The following is an 11797-nucleotide window of genomic DNA, read 5'->3' as shown; positions in this document are numbered from 1 at the left end:
GGTTGGGGTTGGGGTTGTTGGAGGTATGCTTGTTGCTGTTGCTGTTGGGGAAGTCCAGCAGCAGGCGCTTGAGTGGTGAGGAAGGGGTTCCGGGTGCCTGTGGAATAGAGGTCTGTGGGTTGTTGTGGTTGCATTGTGGTGGCATAGCCAGGGGCCGGTGCCGGTGCTGTTCCCGGGCCGGGAATCGCCCCTGCTGCATTTGTGGGCTGAGAGTGCTCTGACGTTACCGATGGTGGTGGAGAAATGCCGTACAACGACAGAATGCTGTTCTTGTCCATGCGGCCGGTTGGCTGTGGGGCTAGATGCTGCGCGGGCGCCTGCAGGCCAAGTTGTGATTGCACTTGGTACCCCGCACTTTGCGGGGTTGGCGGCGCTGTCATAGGTTGGAATGGATTGTGGGATGCTTGCATCTGCTGGGGCGGTTGGACTTGGAGATGGGGCGGTTGAATTTGTTGCGGCTGTTGCTGCTGCTGGAACGGCGACGCGGTACCGAACGGGGAGGTGGATGATATGGCCGGCATGGTGTTGGCATGTCGAGGAGGATGAGGATACCCGTCCGAAGCCTGACTTGGGGGTTGCATCGAGTTGAGTTGCGAAGGGGGTTGGGTGAAAAAAGGATTTGTCTGCAGCTGAGCGACACCGGGGTTTTGGTTGGGAGCTGCCGTGAAGCTACCGGATTGGAAGAACGGGTTATGACCACCATCAACAGGTTGCGGTGACTGGACAACAGCACCTTGGGAGATTGTTGGCATCACAGGGGGTGTCATCGGCTGTTGGTAAAGAGACTGAGGGAAAGATGGCTGTTGGTTGGGATAGCCCCCGGTTGAGTGTGGGAATAACGGTTGCGAGACCTGAAGGTGTTGGAACGACGCCTCGAGCGTCTGTGCAGCAGGTTGCGGTGTAGGAACATCGAAAGGGTTGTAGGACTGCCCAGCAGGTTGAGCCGGCTTGGAGTCTAACTGATCAAAAGGATTGCTGGAGGCTGGCTGTCTAGCAGTATCATTGGCCGTGGTTGTTTGAACAGGCGTTCTGCCCTGCAATGATGGGGGACCCTCCCCCAGTCTGACCAGAGTCTCGATTGATTTGTCGAGATTGCCGTCCAAGCCCTTTAAAACGGCAGAGTTTCGATACTCATTGGTAAAGCCCATACTCCGCAATGTGGCCATCTGAGACTCATGGGATGCATTGCTACTGCCAAAAGAAGCCCCCATACCCTGTGAGACTGCTCTGTGCGATTCATAGGTTTCAGAGCGGGGGGACATGGCTTGCCGGTTGGACAGTCGATGGAGGCTGGTCGTAGACGAGGCCGATCGCAAGCCGAACCCAAAGGGCCGGGCAGGCTTGGGGGGAAGGGGAGGAGGAGATCCTTCTGGAGAACGATCATCGCGAGTACCTTGACGACTAGGGGGTTTTGGTTTGCCTTCTTCTAAGGTCCGGTACTGGTACTTCTGACGAATAAACCGTTCCATGCATGCGTCGGACTCGTCGACGTCAGCAGGAACAGGGGGCTTCACGTTCCGAGGGTTAAAGATCTTGTTCATGAGGTTGTTCCCGTGCGATTTCATGTTCTGAGAAGGAGTTTCCCTCAACGTCAGCTCCAGGGCACTGTATAGCAAAGGCTCACGCGACCACTCACATCGACCTGTTCCGTTGTCCAGCTATCCATACTCAAGGATTTGACCTTTGAGATATGGGTGCCCATCTTGCGGTGCAGCGTGGCGCACCGCATGCACAGGAAAATACCCATCTATACACATTATATCAGACTCCTGCGTACTTCCGACACGGGGGGAATTGCAAGCACCAGCTGGTGATGATATACATACATTCCAACTGGCCCATCCTATCAAGAAACATCATACGTTAATCTCGTAATGTTCCAGAAGCGCAGAAACCAAGACATCCCGCCGGACTCACCTGGATTCATTGCTTGGCAATCGGCGCATCGGTCATTGCCAGGAACCGACCGAATGAGGTCTTGCAGTGCCCGCTCATTGCGGAACTGCTGACGTTTGCTGATACCGGCCACCATGATCACGGAAGGTCTCGGCGAGGGCGAGAAGTTACTTGAAATTTCCCCGCACAAAGACTGTGATACTTGTCTAAGCCCGTCAGGGGCAAGAATGATAGACGAGAGAAAGCGTTAGTGTAGCGTTAGGGGATTCAAACACGGCAAACGGGCCGAGCTTCCCGAGTACAAGCGGTTGGAAATGTTTTAGGCGAAGAGGCAAATCATATTTCGTTCGACCGGACAGTATTCTTTTTTCTTTTTTCTTCTTTTTTCTCTGGACTGGTTAATTCCCGCAGATCCAAACAATATATATGTACTAGGGGTAACCGTAAACACTAAGGAAGAAGAAAGGGATATGTGTGCGTCGAGGAGTAAAAGGAGAAGAGGATGAGATGTGCAGTGGGTGTGGGGAAAGGAATTGATCATTAGTGGTTCCTAAGGCAAGGAATTACTGTATTGGTCTGTATCCATCATTCATATAGCGCGGGTTTGCCAGGCCCAGAGTGGGTGGGTTCCTCTGCTTACTGACCGGACCAAATGCCCGTTTTCGAATCATTTTAGATTGCACAATCACCACAAATTCAAATTTAGAAGACTCCATTCGACTCCAATAATTCCCACATGGACCATGCTTGCAACCTATTTTTATGATTCGCTATCCATCAATTCCACCTCTACGCAGGATGCACACACACACCCATTCAATAACTATCGATATGTCTATGTTTATTCATAGCCTGAAACAACAGGGTCCCGTATATAGAACGGTTCTCCACTCCTCATATCAAACAGCAACTGAGCAGGAGTAGAGCAGCGTAGAGAGACCTAGAATTGCATATACTTGGATGGTCCAGGGAGGGAGAAGTGAGTCAGACCCACATGGTTGGCGATGGGAGTTTTCTCTTCCACTAAGATAGTATTCTTCAATTCCCAACTTCATGTTTATATCGTCCTATTTTCTTCCTTCTGGCTGGCCATGTGCAAGACTTGCCTCGTGCTCAACATCTCAGGGCCGAAGTACTCATCAAACACAACGGGGGAAACTTTTAGTGCTTGAACGAAGACATGGCTACTTCAAGTCCTTGGGAATGTATTGAGAATAAACTACCTACGCATTAGAATACAAGGGGAGTGTCCAAGCTCGTAAAATTCCACCCAATCGAGTCACATGATATCATTGAGAAAAAGAGAGAGAGAAAAACAAGCAGTCGAGAAACGGGCAAAGAGCCGACGAGATAGCTTTCGCCCCCTCGAAAAGCCAAATCGCTAAGGAAATAAGAAGTCAAGTACTGTTCTACACAAGGTGAGCCACCTGGAGGTTCTGCACAGAGTCATTCACCTCATGCTCAGGCTGGGGAGGGTGATACAAACCCGAACCGACTAGGCAGCTGCAGTGCCATTGACGGGGGCTTGTTGGTAGTAAGCGTAGGGGTTGGGCTGCGGTGTGGGAGCCGCGGGGGGTTCAGGGGCGGGGGTAGCTTGGTTAGCGCTTGGAGGCGCTTGAGCTTGAGCTTGGGCTAGGGCTTGGGCTTGGGCTTGGGCCGCGGCGCCGGTCTTTGCATGAGCAACAGATGCTGGGCCATGGACTTCGCGATCCAGAGTCATGTACTCCTTCGCCGCGTCCTTGGTCCCTCGCTCAAGCAAGTAGACCATATAGATCTGCACTAGTTCTTTCACAGCATCTGGAGTAAGAGTACTCTTAGACCGGATGTCATCGATAACTTGCTTAATGCGCTCGTATTGGACATTCTCCGCCTCGGAGCTTGTGGGCTGCTCCAGCTCGAATGTAAGATAACTCGTCCAGAATGGCCGGCTGTCAAGGTAGAACTGTTGGTTCTGTTGATATACCTGCCGGGCCTCCTCTGCCGAGCCCTTAATCTTCCACAGGAGCCGGGCCCATTCCGCAACGAGAGCCGCCTTGGTGGCCAAGTCACATTGCGGCGAGTCGAGCTGACTCTTGTACACCTCAATTGCGGCTTCGAGGCCACCGTGACGGCGAGACATATTGGCCAGAGATACAATTGTTTCAACGTGATTGGGGAGATGAATGAGGATGGCGCCGTGAATTTCTTTGGCTACATCTACCCGTCCTGACATCTCCTCGAAGTAGGCATATTGAAGGCGAGTAGCCGGGTTGGCAATCGGCACATACAGATAGCTTGCGCGTTGGTAGATGTTCCGCACTTCCTCCTCCTTACTGGGCTGTGCAGCCATCCACCGGGCATAGCGTTGCCAGAACTCGTCGTAGTGGGCGCACGTGACCAGACAGCGCTCATACAGGAACTGAGTACGTGGGTATGAACCCTCGGTCTCCTCAAAGTCCAGGTATTTTCTCCAGTTGGACAGCTGACCCTCATCCAGCTCAGTCACATGGAAGTATGGACGCTTGATCTCGGACTCATATGTCCAACGCTTTGTGGTTTCCGTCTGTGTCTTGGAGAAGATTTCGAGATGGTGACTATCAACACGCAGTCGGATGTCCCTCTCGACCTCGGCCTCGGCCTTTGCGCCCGGGGCAACCTGTCCGGAAGCAGCATCAAGCTCCGCACGGAATTGAGACAGTGTCTCTGGAGGGGCTAGCTCTACGACCGGACGAGTCTGTGCGAGCTGCCTATAGCGCTCAAAGTAACGAGCGTATTGATGCATTGGGATGTGGATGACACGACCAAGAATGGCAAAAATCTTGTCAAAGGCTTCCACTCGCTCCTCAAACTCGATATACTTATCCCAGAATGGATGTGCAAGGAAATCTAGGCCAACACTGCTAGCTCCACGCTCAAATAGCCTGCAAAAGTAAACAGATGTTAGCAATTTAAGTTCGCCAGCCACGGGCATGGGATGGGAGGGCGAGAGGCAAAGGGAGTTGGCAAGGATGGCAAACATGAGCATTTAATCTTCAGTGCGAGCCCAAACAATTGAACGACTAAGGTGAGCAAATTGTGAAAACGTTTCCCCCGTCTGCATCGTGCGCAGAATAGGATCCACCGGACAGTCACTGGGCTTGATATTCGTGCAAGGAATGATGCTTGGTCTGAAAGCAACAATGTTCAAGGGCAAGGAAACAGCCTGAGAATGTCATGGGTGAGAAGTAACTCCAGTTGAATCCGGGTCAGGCAAACATCTCACCCATCATTGAAGGGAACTGTTGTCAACGCTTTTTGCATTATGCGGTTTCGACACCACAATAATGTTCGTGCTGCCTTGGTAACGGTTACAGGGGGGAGGAAGGAAACCAGCTCTAATATACTTACTCTCGAATGACGTCGGCATCATGGGAAGTCTCTGCCTTGAAGGAGCAATAGTTGGTCCAAAGGTCGACGGATGGAGAGATGCTGGCAACACCTCGTTCGTAAACCTACAGAATCAGCGATGAACACCCCCAAGAAAAAGAGGCTAGAGTGGTAGATAATCCCATACCATGTCTGCTGCCTCCGTTCCGGTAATAGAGAATTCTAGGTCGGCATATTTCTTCCAGTATCCGAATAATAGTGGAAACTTGGCGAGGAATCTGTCATAGACATTCCGGGCAGTGGTGATAGCTTGAGGGTTGGAGTTGCGGTTGATTCCTCCTTCAAGCGCCTCACCAGCGCGAACCAGTCGTTCCCAGGTCTCGAAGTTATCCGGGTCATCAACCTATATTGGTAACAGACTGTAAGTCATGGGCTGCATAGGTCTAGAACAGGGAATAGACGTATCATACCAACTCGGCCTCAAGTTTCCTCAACTCCGCATTTTCCTCCTCAGAGCCTCCATAGTTGTAATCTGCCATGATGGCCGTCGGTTGTGAACTAATTATGGCGCTTAATGATGCGCAGGGTATAGAATCGCACTCAGCGATGAGAGATATCGATCACGGTGCAAATAGAAAGAAAAACACAAACAGGACAGGCAGGACAGGAGACTGGACGTTAGGTTCCGCAAGGGAAGAGATCAGAACTCTCCAGCCACACCCGCGCCCTTTTTACTTTTTGCCGAGCCTCACCCAAAACTGGCTTAGCGCCCATTTCAATTTCTCCAACTCGGACGAGCATCTGGAAGCACTCCCCGTGATCAAATCAACGAGAACCCATTCCCACCCTCTGACCCGATCGGAATTTTGTCTCGCCCCGGAAAAGAGCAGGTGCGACAAAATCTTCCATTATGTCGACCACCCAAGCAGCTGGCAGCTTGGTGAGCAAGCTTCCCCAACGACTACGCAACTTCTTTGCCCGCTATCCTCCGCAAATCTATTCCGCGGCCGTGGCACCACGCCCAGAGCCCACAGAAGAAGTCAATGCAGAGTCTCTGCCATCGCCCTACACACCCAACAGAGATGCGAAAGGCCACAAGCGGCCAGACCCCACCGAGTTCTCTCCGTCCCGAGCTCTTCTTTACTCCGACCCAGATCATCCCAACCCATTTTTGCCTCGCAAGAACTTCCGCACGGGCAAGTGGATTGGCCCCCGATATGGGCTTCGGACACAGGCCGATCTGGTGAATCTGGCCAAAAAGTACAACGTTGAGGCTTTACTACCTCCAGGCCGCAAATCCACCGAGTTCAAAGAGACGAGAAGGGAAGAGCGCGGATTACAGATCAAGGGTACCGGTATTGGACAGAAGGTCAAGGGTCACAAGTGGGAGCGGACGATGGAGTCTCGCTTGGAGGACAGACGCAAAGCTATGATGGAGATGCCGGAGATGATTCGGTTGTGGAAGCAGGTGAGTTTTCAATCTCGACGGGAAATGTTTCCCCAGACGCTGACGTTTTGGCTCGCAGAGAGGTCACGGTCGTGGCTGGAAGCAATGGCCCAAGAGGTAAATACATTCCTGGATACCTTTTTCGCTGCTGTGAGATTTTATGTAATGTTATATCTTTTGCCGGTCCTCAGATCACACGGCTCCATTGATCATTGTCGGGGTTTGGACGGGAGTTCTTGTTCTCATATATGTACAAATAGATATTCATTAAATTTACACATTGGACGTAGACACACTGTCCATCTTTCGATAAATGATGCTAGCTACTGTTTTTCTTGATGGGCGATTCTCTATCTAGAGAGCAAAGGCTTTAGGAGTAATGCATTAATTCTTTACATACGACTAAGTTAAGAAATCTGCGGTGTCACAATATCACCTACCATAACAGTGCAAGATTTAGGATTGCCAGCATCCTGCGAAAGCTCCATTTTAGATAGAGAAGCGTGCCTTCCAAACACGATCTTGCTGTTGATCTTCCTCGTCTTTGCCAGTGTCGAATAAGGCTCCTCTCGACGGGTGCCAGTATATGGGTCAACGCATACCATCTGACACCGTTGACATGATCCGAGCACATCAAAGTACAACTCTTCCGGTCCAACAGAGAATGACCCCCAGGTGTCTTCTATATATGGACGCTCAGCGTTGGCTAGCTGGTGAAGATTCTCAGCGACGACAATATTGGCGCGGAAAACATCGGCTTCTACGGCCCTTGCTGGAGTGCTGTGGCTAGGTCTGGGGCTGTACTTGATGTTTTCGTTCAGGCGATTGACTGACGAGCGAGAAATGAGGAGGATTGGGCTCTCGTTGGATAGGAGTATCGGTGGTTGTTCAGGCGACGGTGATGGATCTTCCGGGAAAGAGCCAGGCATGAGGGCTCTCTGGTTTCTTCTAGATGAACGAGTGGGATTTGAAATCCTAGTGGATATTTGTGGCGGGAACCTTGCAAGTGTACACGGTACACCAAGGAAGTTAGAGAAGAAAGAAGCTACGGTATGTGAGGAATAGGCCTGGACAACCACTCGGTCACCGCAGACGTTGGAGGATTTCGCGCTCTGACACAGCGATGTGGTGACTAGATTAGTGATTTCGCGGCGGAGGGAGACCTCTAGTTCTTTTGGGTCCGACCCACAGGTAATGCGAAGGACACCACGCTCCAGGTCAATGACCGGCCGTATCAGCGCCATGCGGGGATATTTCTTCATACTGAGAGCGGCGCCAGTACCTTGATGGATAAGGCACCATTCTCGATCCCATGCGAGACCTTCTCTTTTAATCTCCCAACGTTGGCCATCAGGAACTTTGAACGCTCCACAGCTCTTGATCGGATACACCGAAAGACTCTCCACGTAGAAGCTAGGCTCTTGCAAGCTAACTTCCATCGGTGGAACCAGAGATATAAAGTCCGGTGCCTTTTCGATGTAAAACTCGTCAATGAACCTCGTGAATGTGTCAATATCCCTAAGGTTAGAGACCGCACCGAGACTGACTCTTAAGATGCCAGTCGGCCTCCCGTCCATGACGTCGTGATCATCACCACAGCGCAGTCCAGCGGAGAAGTTCCGGAGCAATTCAGGCCCAGTCCAGCCAAGGCTAGTTGCAGTTCCTCCCGGGTTGCAGTGAGATCCTGACCGGATATGTATCTTCTTGACATTCGCGAGCCTCTCAACTTCAGACTTTCCAACCCACGCACCAGAGCTATTCCGTATGTTGAACGCAATGATCGGCCCTTGGGTGAGATTGTCAAAGTCTGATTCTGGGGACATGTACAAATGGCAAACTTTCTTCCCATTGAAATGGGTCATCGCAGCCAACCGGTTGTGTAGCCGCTTTGCCAGGTACCGCGTGTGGGACGAGACATTACTCATCGATCCAAAAAGACGCTCATGTGCAGACAATGCAGAATCAAGCGCAATAATATTATGGAACGGCAAAGTACCATCCTCTAAGCGCTCGTGAATCGTGGACTTCTTTGCATGCCATGGTGTTCCTTGGGCCAGGACCATATCAACTGTCCCGCCGCCGAAGAACTTGCGTTTCTCAATGATGCCTGCCGCACTTTTGCGCACTATCAGGGCACCGAGATCGGGAAATCCGAAAATCTTGTAGAAACTGAGCGCTGTAAAATCAGGCGCAGCAGATGCGTCACTCAGGTCAAGGGGTGAAGTGGAAACGAGCGATGCAGCATCAAGCAGGGTATAGACATTTGCCGCACTCGAACTCTCATCCCGTATCTTCTTACACCACTGCATAGGACAGCGACAACCGTTCAAATTGGACTGCCCAGGGTATGCAAATAGCTTGGGAAAGTTCTTTTGATCGGTGGCCAACTCCGATATCCACTGCTCGACCTCACCACTGGTCAGGAAGCATCTATGTCCCTTTTCTGCAATCTCCCGCGCTCCTACCAAGCTCGTATGCGCATCTATAAAGTATCCATACCAAAATCCTTGTGGCGACGAGTCTCGGAACACATCTGCCACTAACTTGATGGCAGCTGTAGCATTCGCTACGAATACGAGATCAAACTCATCCGGATCCGCATTAAAAAAGCGAAGTGCCCTGAGGCGGATATCATCAATGCGCTGTGTAGACAGCTGGGATGATGCAGATCGAGAATGAGGATTGCCGAAAAGGTTCGAAGTCAGATCGCGTGCGAAGGAGTCAATCAATGACTTGGGATACAACGTTGTGCCGGCATGGTCTAGATAGGTCGTATCTTGATACAATGTTAGCACAATTCTGGATATGTCTCAGGCTTCTAGGAGTTCAGTCGCAAAGGCCCACCTTTGAGGAAGGGATACTCCCGCTCTCGGATGACGTCCACGTCCTCCGAGTAACCGGTACAGTACTCCGCACGGCTCTCGGTTTTGCCTTTGGCTTGCATGATTTCACGTAGTGATAATGTCAAAGATATTTGAGCAGTGCCAGTGTCTCTTGCCAGCAACAAGTGGCCTTTATAAATGCCCGGGATGAGGAAGAAATGTGCCGGTAGGGCAAGGATCAGTGGCGACAGGTGACCTTGTGAGGGATAGAACGTTGGACCTGGCCAATCGTCGTTCGAACTCTTGGAGACAACATCAGGCGTGATAGCCGTAGACGCTGATGATGCAATGTGATCCAGGTGCTATGGGTGTAACTTGGTCTAGAAATCGTGATATGTCGCGGATTAGCGGTGGATAGGCAGGAGTCGGGGGGTGCTGATACGTGCATGGAAGTCGCCATCGGAGGTCACCGAAGCGGAACTCCTCTGTCCCAATTTTGGTCTCTCGTCGCAGTAATGAGGAGCTGACAATTCGGGGTGTCGGATAGAGGGCCATGTAACCCTAGAGCCTGCATCACGCTGGATTCAAAGTAGGATGAGGATTTCAACCAGCAGTCACATTGATGGAGAGAAGAGATGTGATGGGAATTCAGCTGCCCCACTGTTCATGGGGTCCTTATCGGTCGCGGGGCGATCGGAAGCCACCGCCTCCGGGAACGTAGATTGGAGGAATACCCGCCACGCTAACGGGAACTATATACTTCTATCACAATGTCGCCCTGCTTGAGGCTGCCTGAGCAGTTCGTCGCTAAATGAACTATACTCTACATGCTCACGAGCTAATGTAGGGATCTTCCCGGTAATCCACATGTGCGACCTGAAAATCCCATTCCGGACCAATGGATATATATCTCGGGTACCCAGTCGTCTTGCTGACGGCCTAGTGCTTAGGTGAAAGCATGCTCCGAATTATTATTGAAAGGTCAATTAGATGAAAATCATGAGTCATAATATCACAAGGAAAGAAAAGCTGTGCAGAATCAGGCAGAATCTGGTTGAGCCTGTGGGACGTCTGGCCCCAAAAACAACGTATACAGAGCATCACAGGGTCAAAGAAGAGCACCCGACATGGACAAACGCCGCTATTGGGTCCAAAATTCAATAAACAGAAAGCGTGTTGTCTTCCAAATAGTATCATAATCATCACATCACTGTCACATCTCGTAGTTTCATTACCAACCTTCGTTTGTCTTCCAGTGGGGCGTCGTTTCCTTTTCCCTTCTTTTTTCTTTTTTCTTTTTCTTTTTTTTTTGCCCTTTTTTCCTTTTTTCTCTTTTGTCTGATTTTTTTTCCTTTAGCGCTTTTGGCTTCCCATTATCTATGTCATCCAAGTCGTATCCGTAAATCATAAACTGCTCAAGGAAAGTAATGCGGGAAAATAAGCGAAATGGAGGGAATAAGATTAAACCACATACTGTGGCCGGCGATGGCTGGAGCTCCGACGGTGTCCATGTCCACGCCGACTGCTGTGACTTCTCCTCCGGATTGTCGTTGTCTCCTTAACAACCACATCGGACCGAGTGTGCAGGAAAAGTGCCCAAAAGGCGGTCCAGAAGAAGAACACAACCTCCATGATGCCCAGCGCAAAGCAAGTCTTCAACATCGCACAATGTTTGTTAACCTGCAGGGCCAGCGGATTGCCTGTGCGGTAACCATAGGCTCCAAAGGGGCCAAGAGAGACCCACACAGAGCCCCCATCCCAATGGGAGCAGTTCGCATTTGCGATGAAGCGCAGTTGGTAGACCCCCGCAATGAAAGCGCCGAAAAAGAGGAGGTCGACGAAAGCGACAAAGGCGGCTGAGCGCTTAGTGGTCGCGTGACGGATTAATGTGTCAAAGCACCAGAAGACTGCGATAGTGCTGACGATGAAAAGTACGAGGATGTAGGTCGGGGTGATCACATTGGCCTTGAGATATCCGTCGATAAAGTAAGCCTGTTTTGATGTTAGAATCTAGGCCCATGCCAGTGAAAGGAGGCGGGTGCGTCTGGTATGTCAGCCTTACCAGCATTCCAATGATCGGTATCAGGAAAATAATCTCCACGAGGCGGTTGCAAATGAAGAAAAAACTGCCGATCATCTTGATAGCCTTTCCACACGACGATCGTCGGTGCTAGCTTACAACAATTTCGAGATGTGAGTAGGGATACTCGATATCGATTAAGAGGAGTCTTGAATGGTCGTAGTTGAGGAGCTATAGTGTCATCCCAGATGTGATGAATAGGTTCTC

At 50.9% G+C, this 11797-nt stretch overlaps 5 protein-coding genes across 5 annotated transcripts; 1 reads left to right on the top strand and 4 right to left on the bottom strand.

The window, feature by feature from the left end:
- Positions 1 to 2: 2 nt before the first annotated feature.
- Positions 3 to 2045, bottom strand: ABOM_011431 (GTPase activating protein for Arf; the record flags this gene model as incomplete). The annotated part of the gene is made up of 4 exons (XM_022538559.1): positions 1918 to 2045; positions 1827 to 1843; positions 1637 to 1747; positions 3 to 1568 (listed from the first exon to the last, which is right to left on the bottom strand). Coding segments are annotated over exons 1-4 (1809 nt in total), but the record flags the coding sequence as incomplete, so codon positions are not given.
- Positions 2046 to 3391: 1346 nt separating this feature from the next.
- Positions 3392 to 5780, bottom strand: ABOM_011430 (putative mRNA splicing protein (Prp39); the record flags this gene model as incomplete). Its single annotated transcript, XM_022538558.1, has 4 exons — positions 3392 to 4796; positions 5263 to 5366; positions 5429 to 5644; positions 5712 to 5780. 4 exons carry the CDS (start codon positions 5778 to 5780, stop codon positions 3392 to 3394), a joined length of 1794 nt encoding a protein of 597 aa, XP_022383770.1.
- A 371-nt stretch (positions 5781 to 6151) lies between these two features.
- ABOM_011429 (mitochondrial 54S ribosomal protein mL59) lies at positions 6152 to 6809 on the top strand (the record flags this gene model as incomplete). The annotated part of the gene is made up of 2 exons (XM_022538557.1): positions 6152 to 6709; positions 6768 to 6809. 2 exons carry the CDS (start codon positions 6152 to 6154, stop codon positions 6807 to 6809), a joined length of 600 nt encoding a protein of 199 aa, XP_022383768.1.
- Positions 6810 to 7095: 286 nt separating this feature from the next.
- Positions 7096 to 9632, bottom strand: hxB (putative molybdenum cofactor sulfurase protein (HxB); the record flags this gene model as incomplete). Its single annotated transcript, XM_022538556.1, has 2 exons — positions 7096 to 9464; positions 9533 to 9632. 2 exons carry the CDS (start codon positions 9630 to 9632, stop codon positions 7096 to 7098), a joined length of 2469 nt encoding a protein of 822 aa, XP_022383769.1.
- A 1339-nt stretch (positions 9633 to 10971) lies between these two features.
- On the bottom strand, positions 10972 to 11647 carry ABOM_011427 (uncharacterized protein; the record flags this gene model as incomplete). Its single annotated transcript, XM_022538555.1, has 2 exons — positions 10972 to 11502; positions 11573 to 11647. The coding sequence occupies 2 exons, from the start codon at positions 11645 to 11647 to the stop codon at positions 10972 to 10974; spliced, it is 606 nt and encodes a 201-aa protein (XP_022383764.1).
- Between the last annotated feature and the right edge of the window lie 150 nt (positions 11648 to 11797).

Source organism: Aspergillus bombycis (assembly GCF_001792695.1).
Source record: "Aspergillus bombycis strain NRRL26010 chromosome Unknown contig00162, whole genome shotgun sequence".
In the NCBI taxonomy this organism is placed as follows: Eukaryota; Fungi; Ascomycota; class Eurotiomycetes; order Eurotiales; family Aspergillaceae; genus Aspergillus; species Aspergillus bombycis.
The sequence above is the reverse complement of the archived record's forward strand: the minus strand, read 5'-3'. Positions and strand labels throughout refer to the sequence as shown.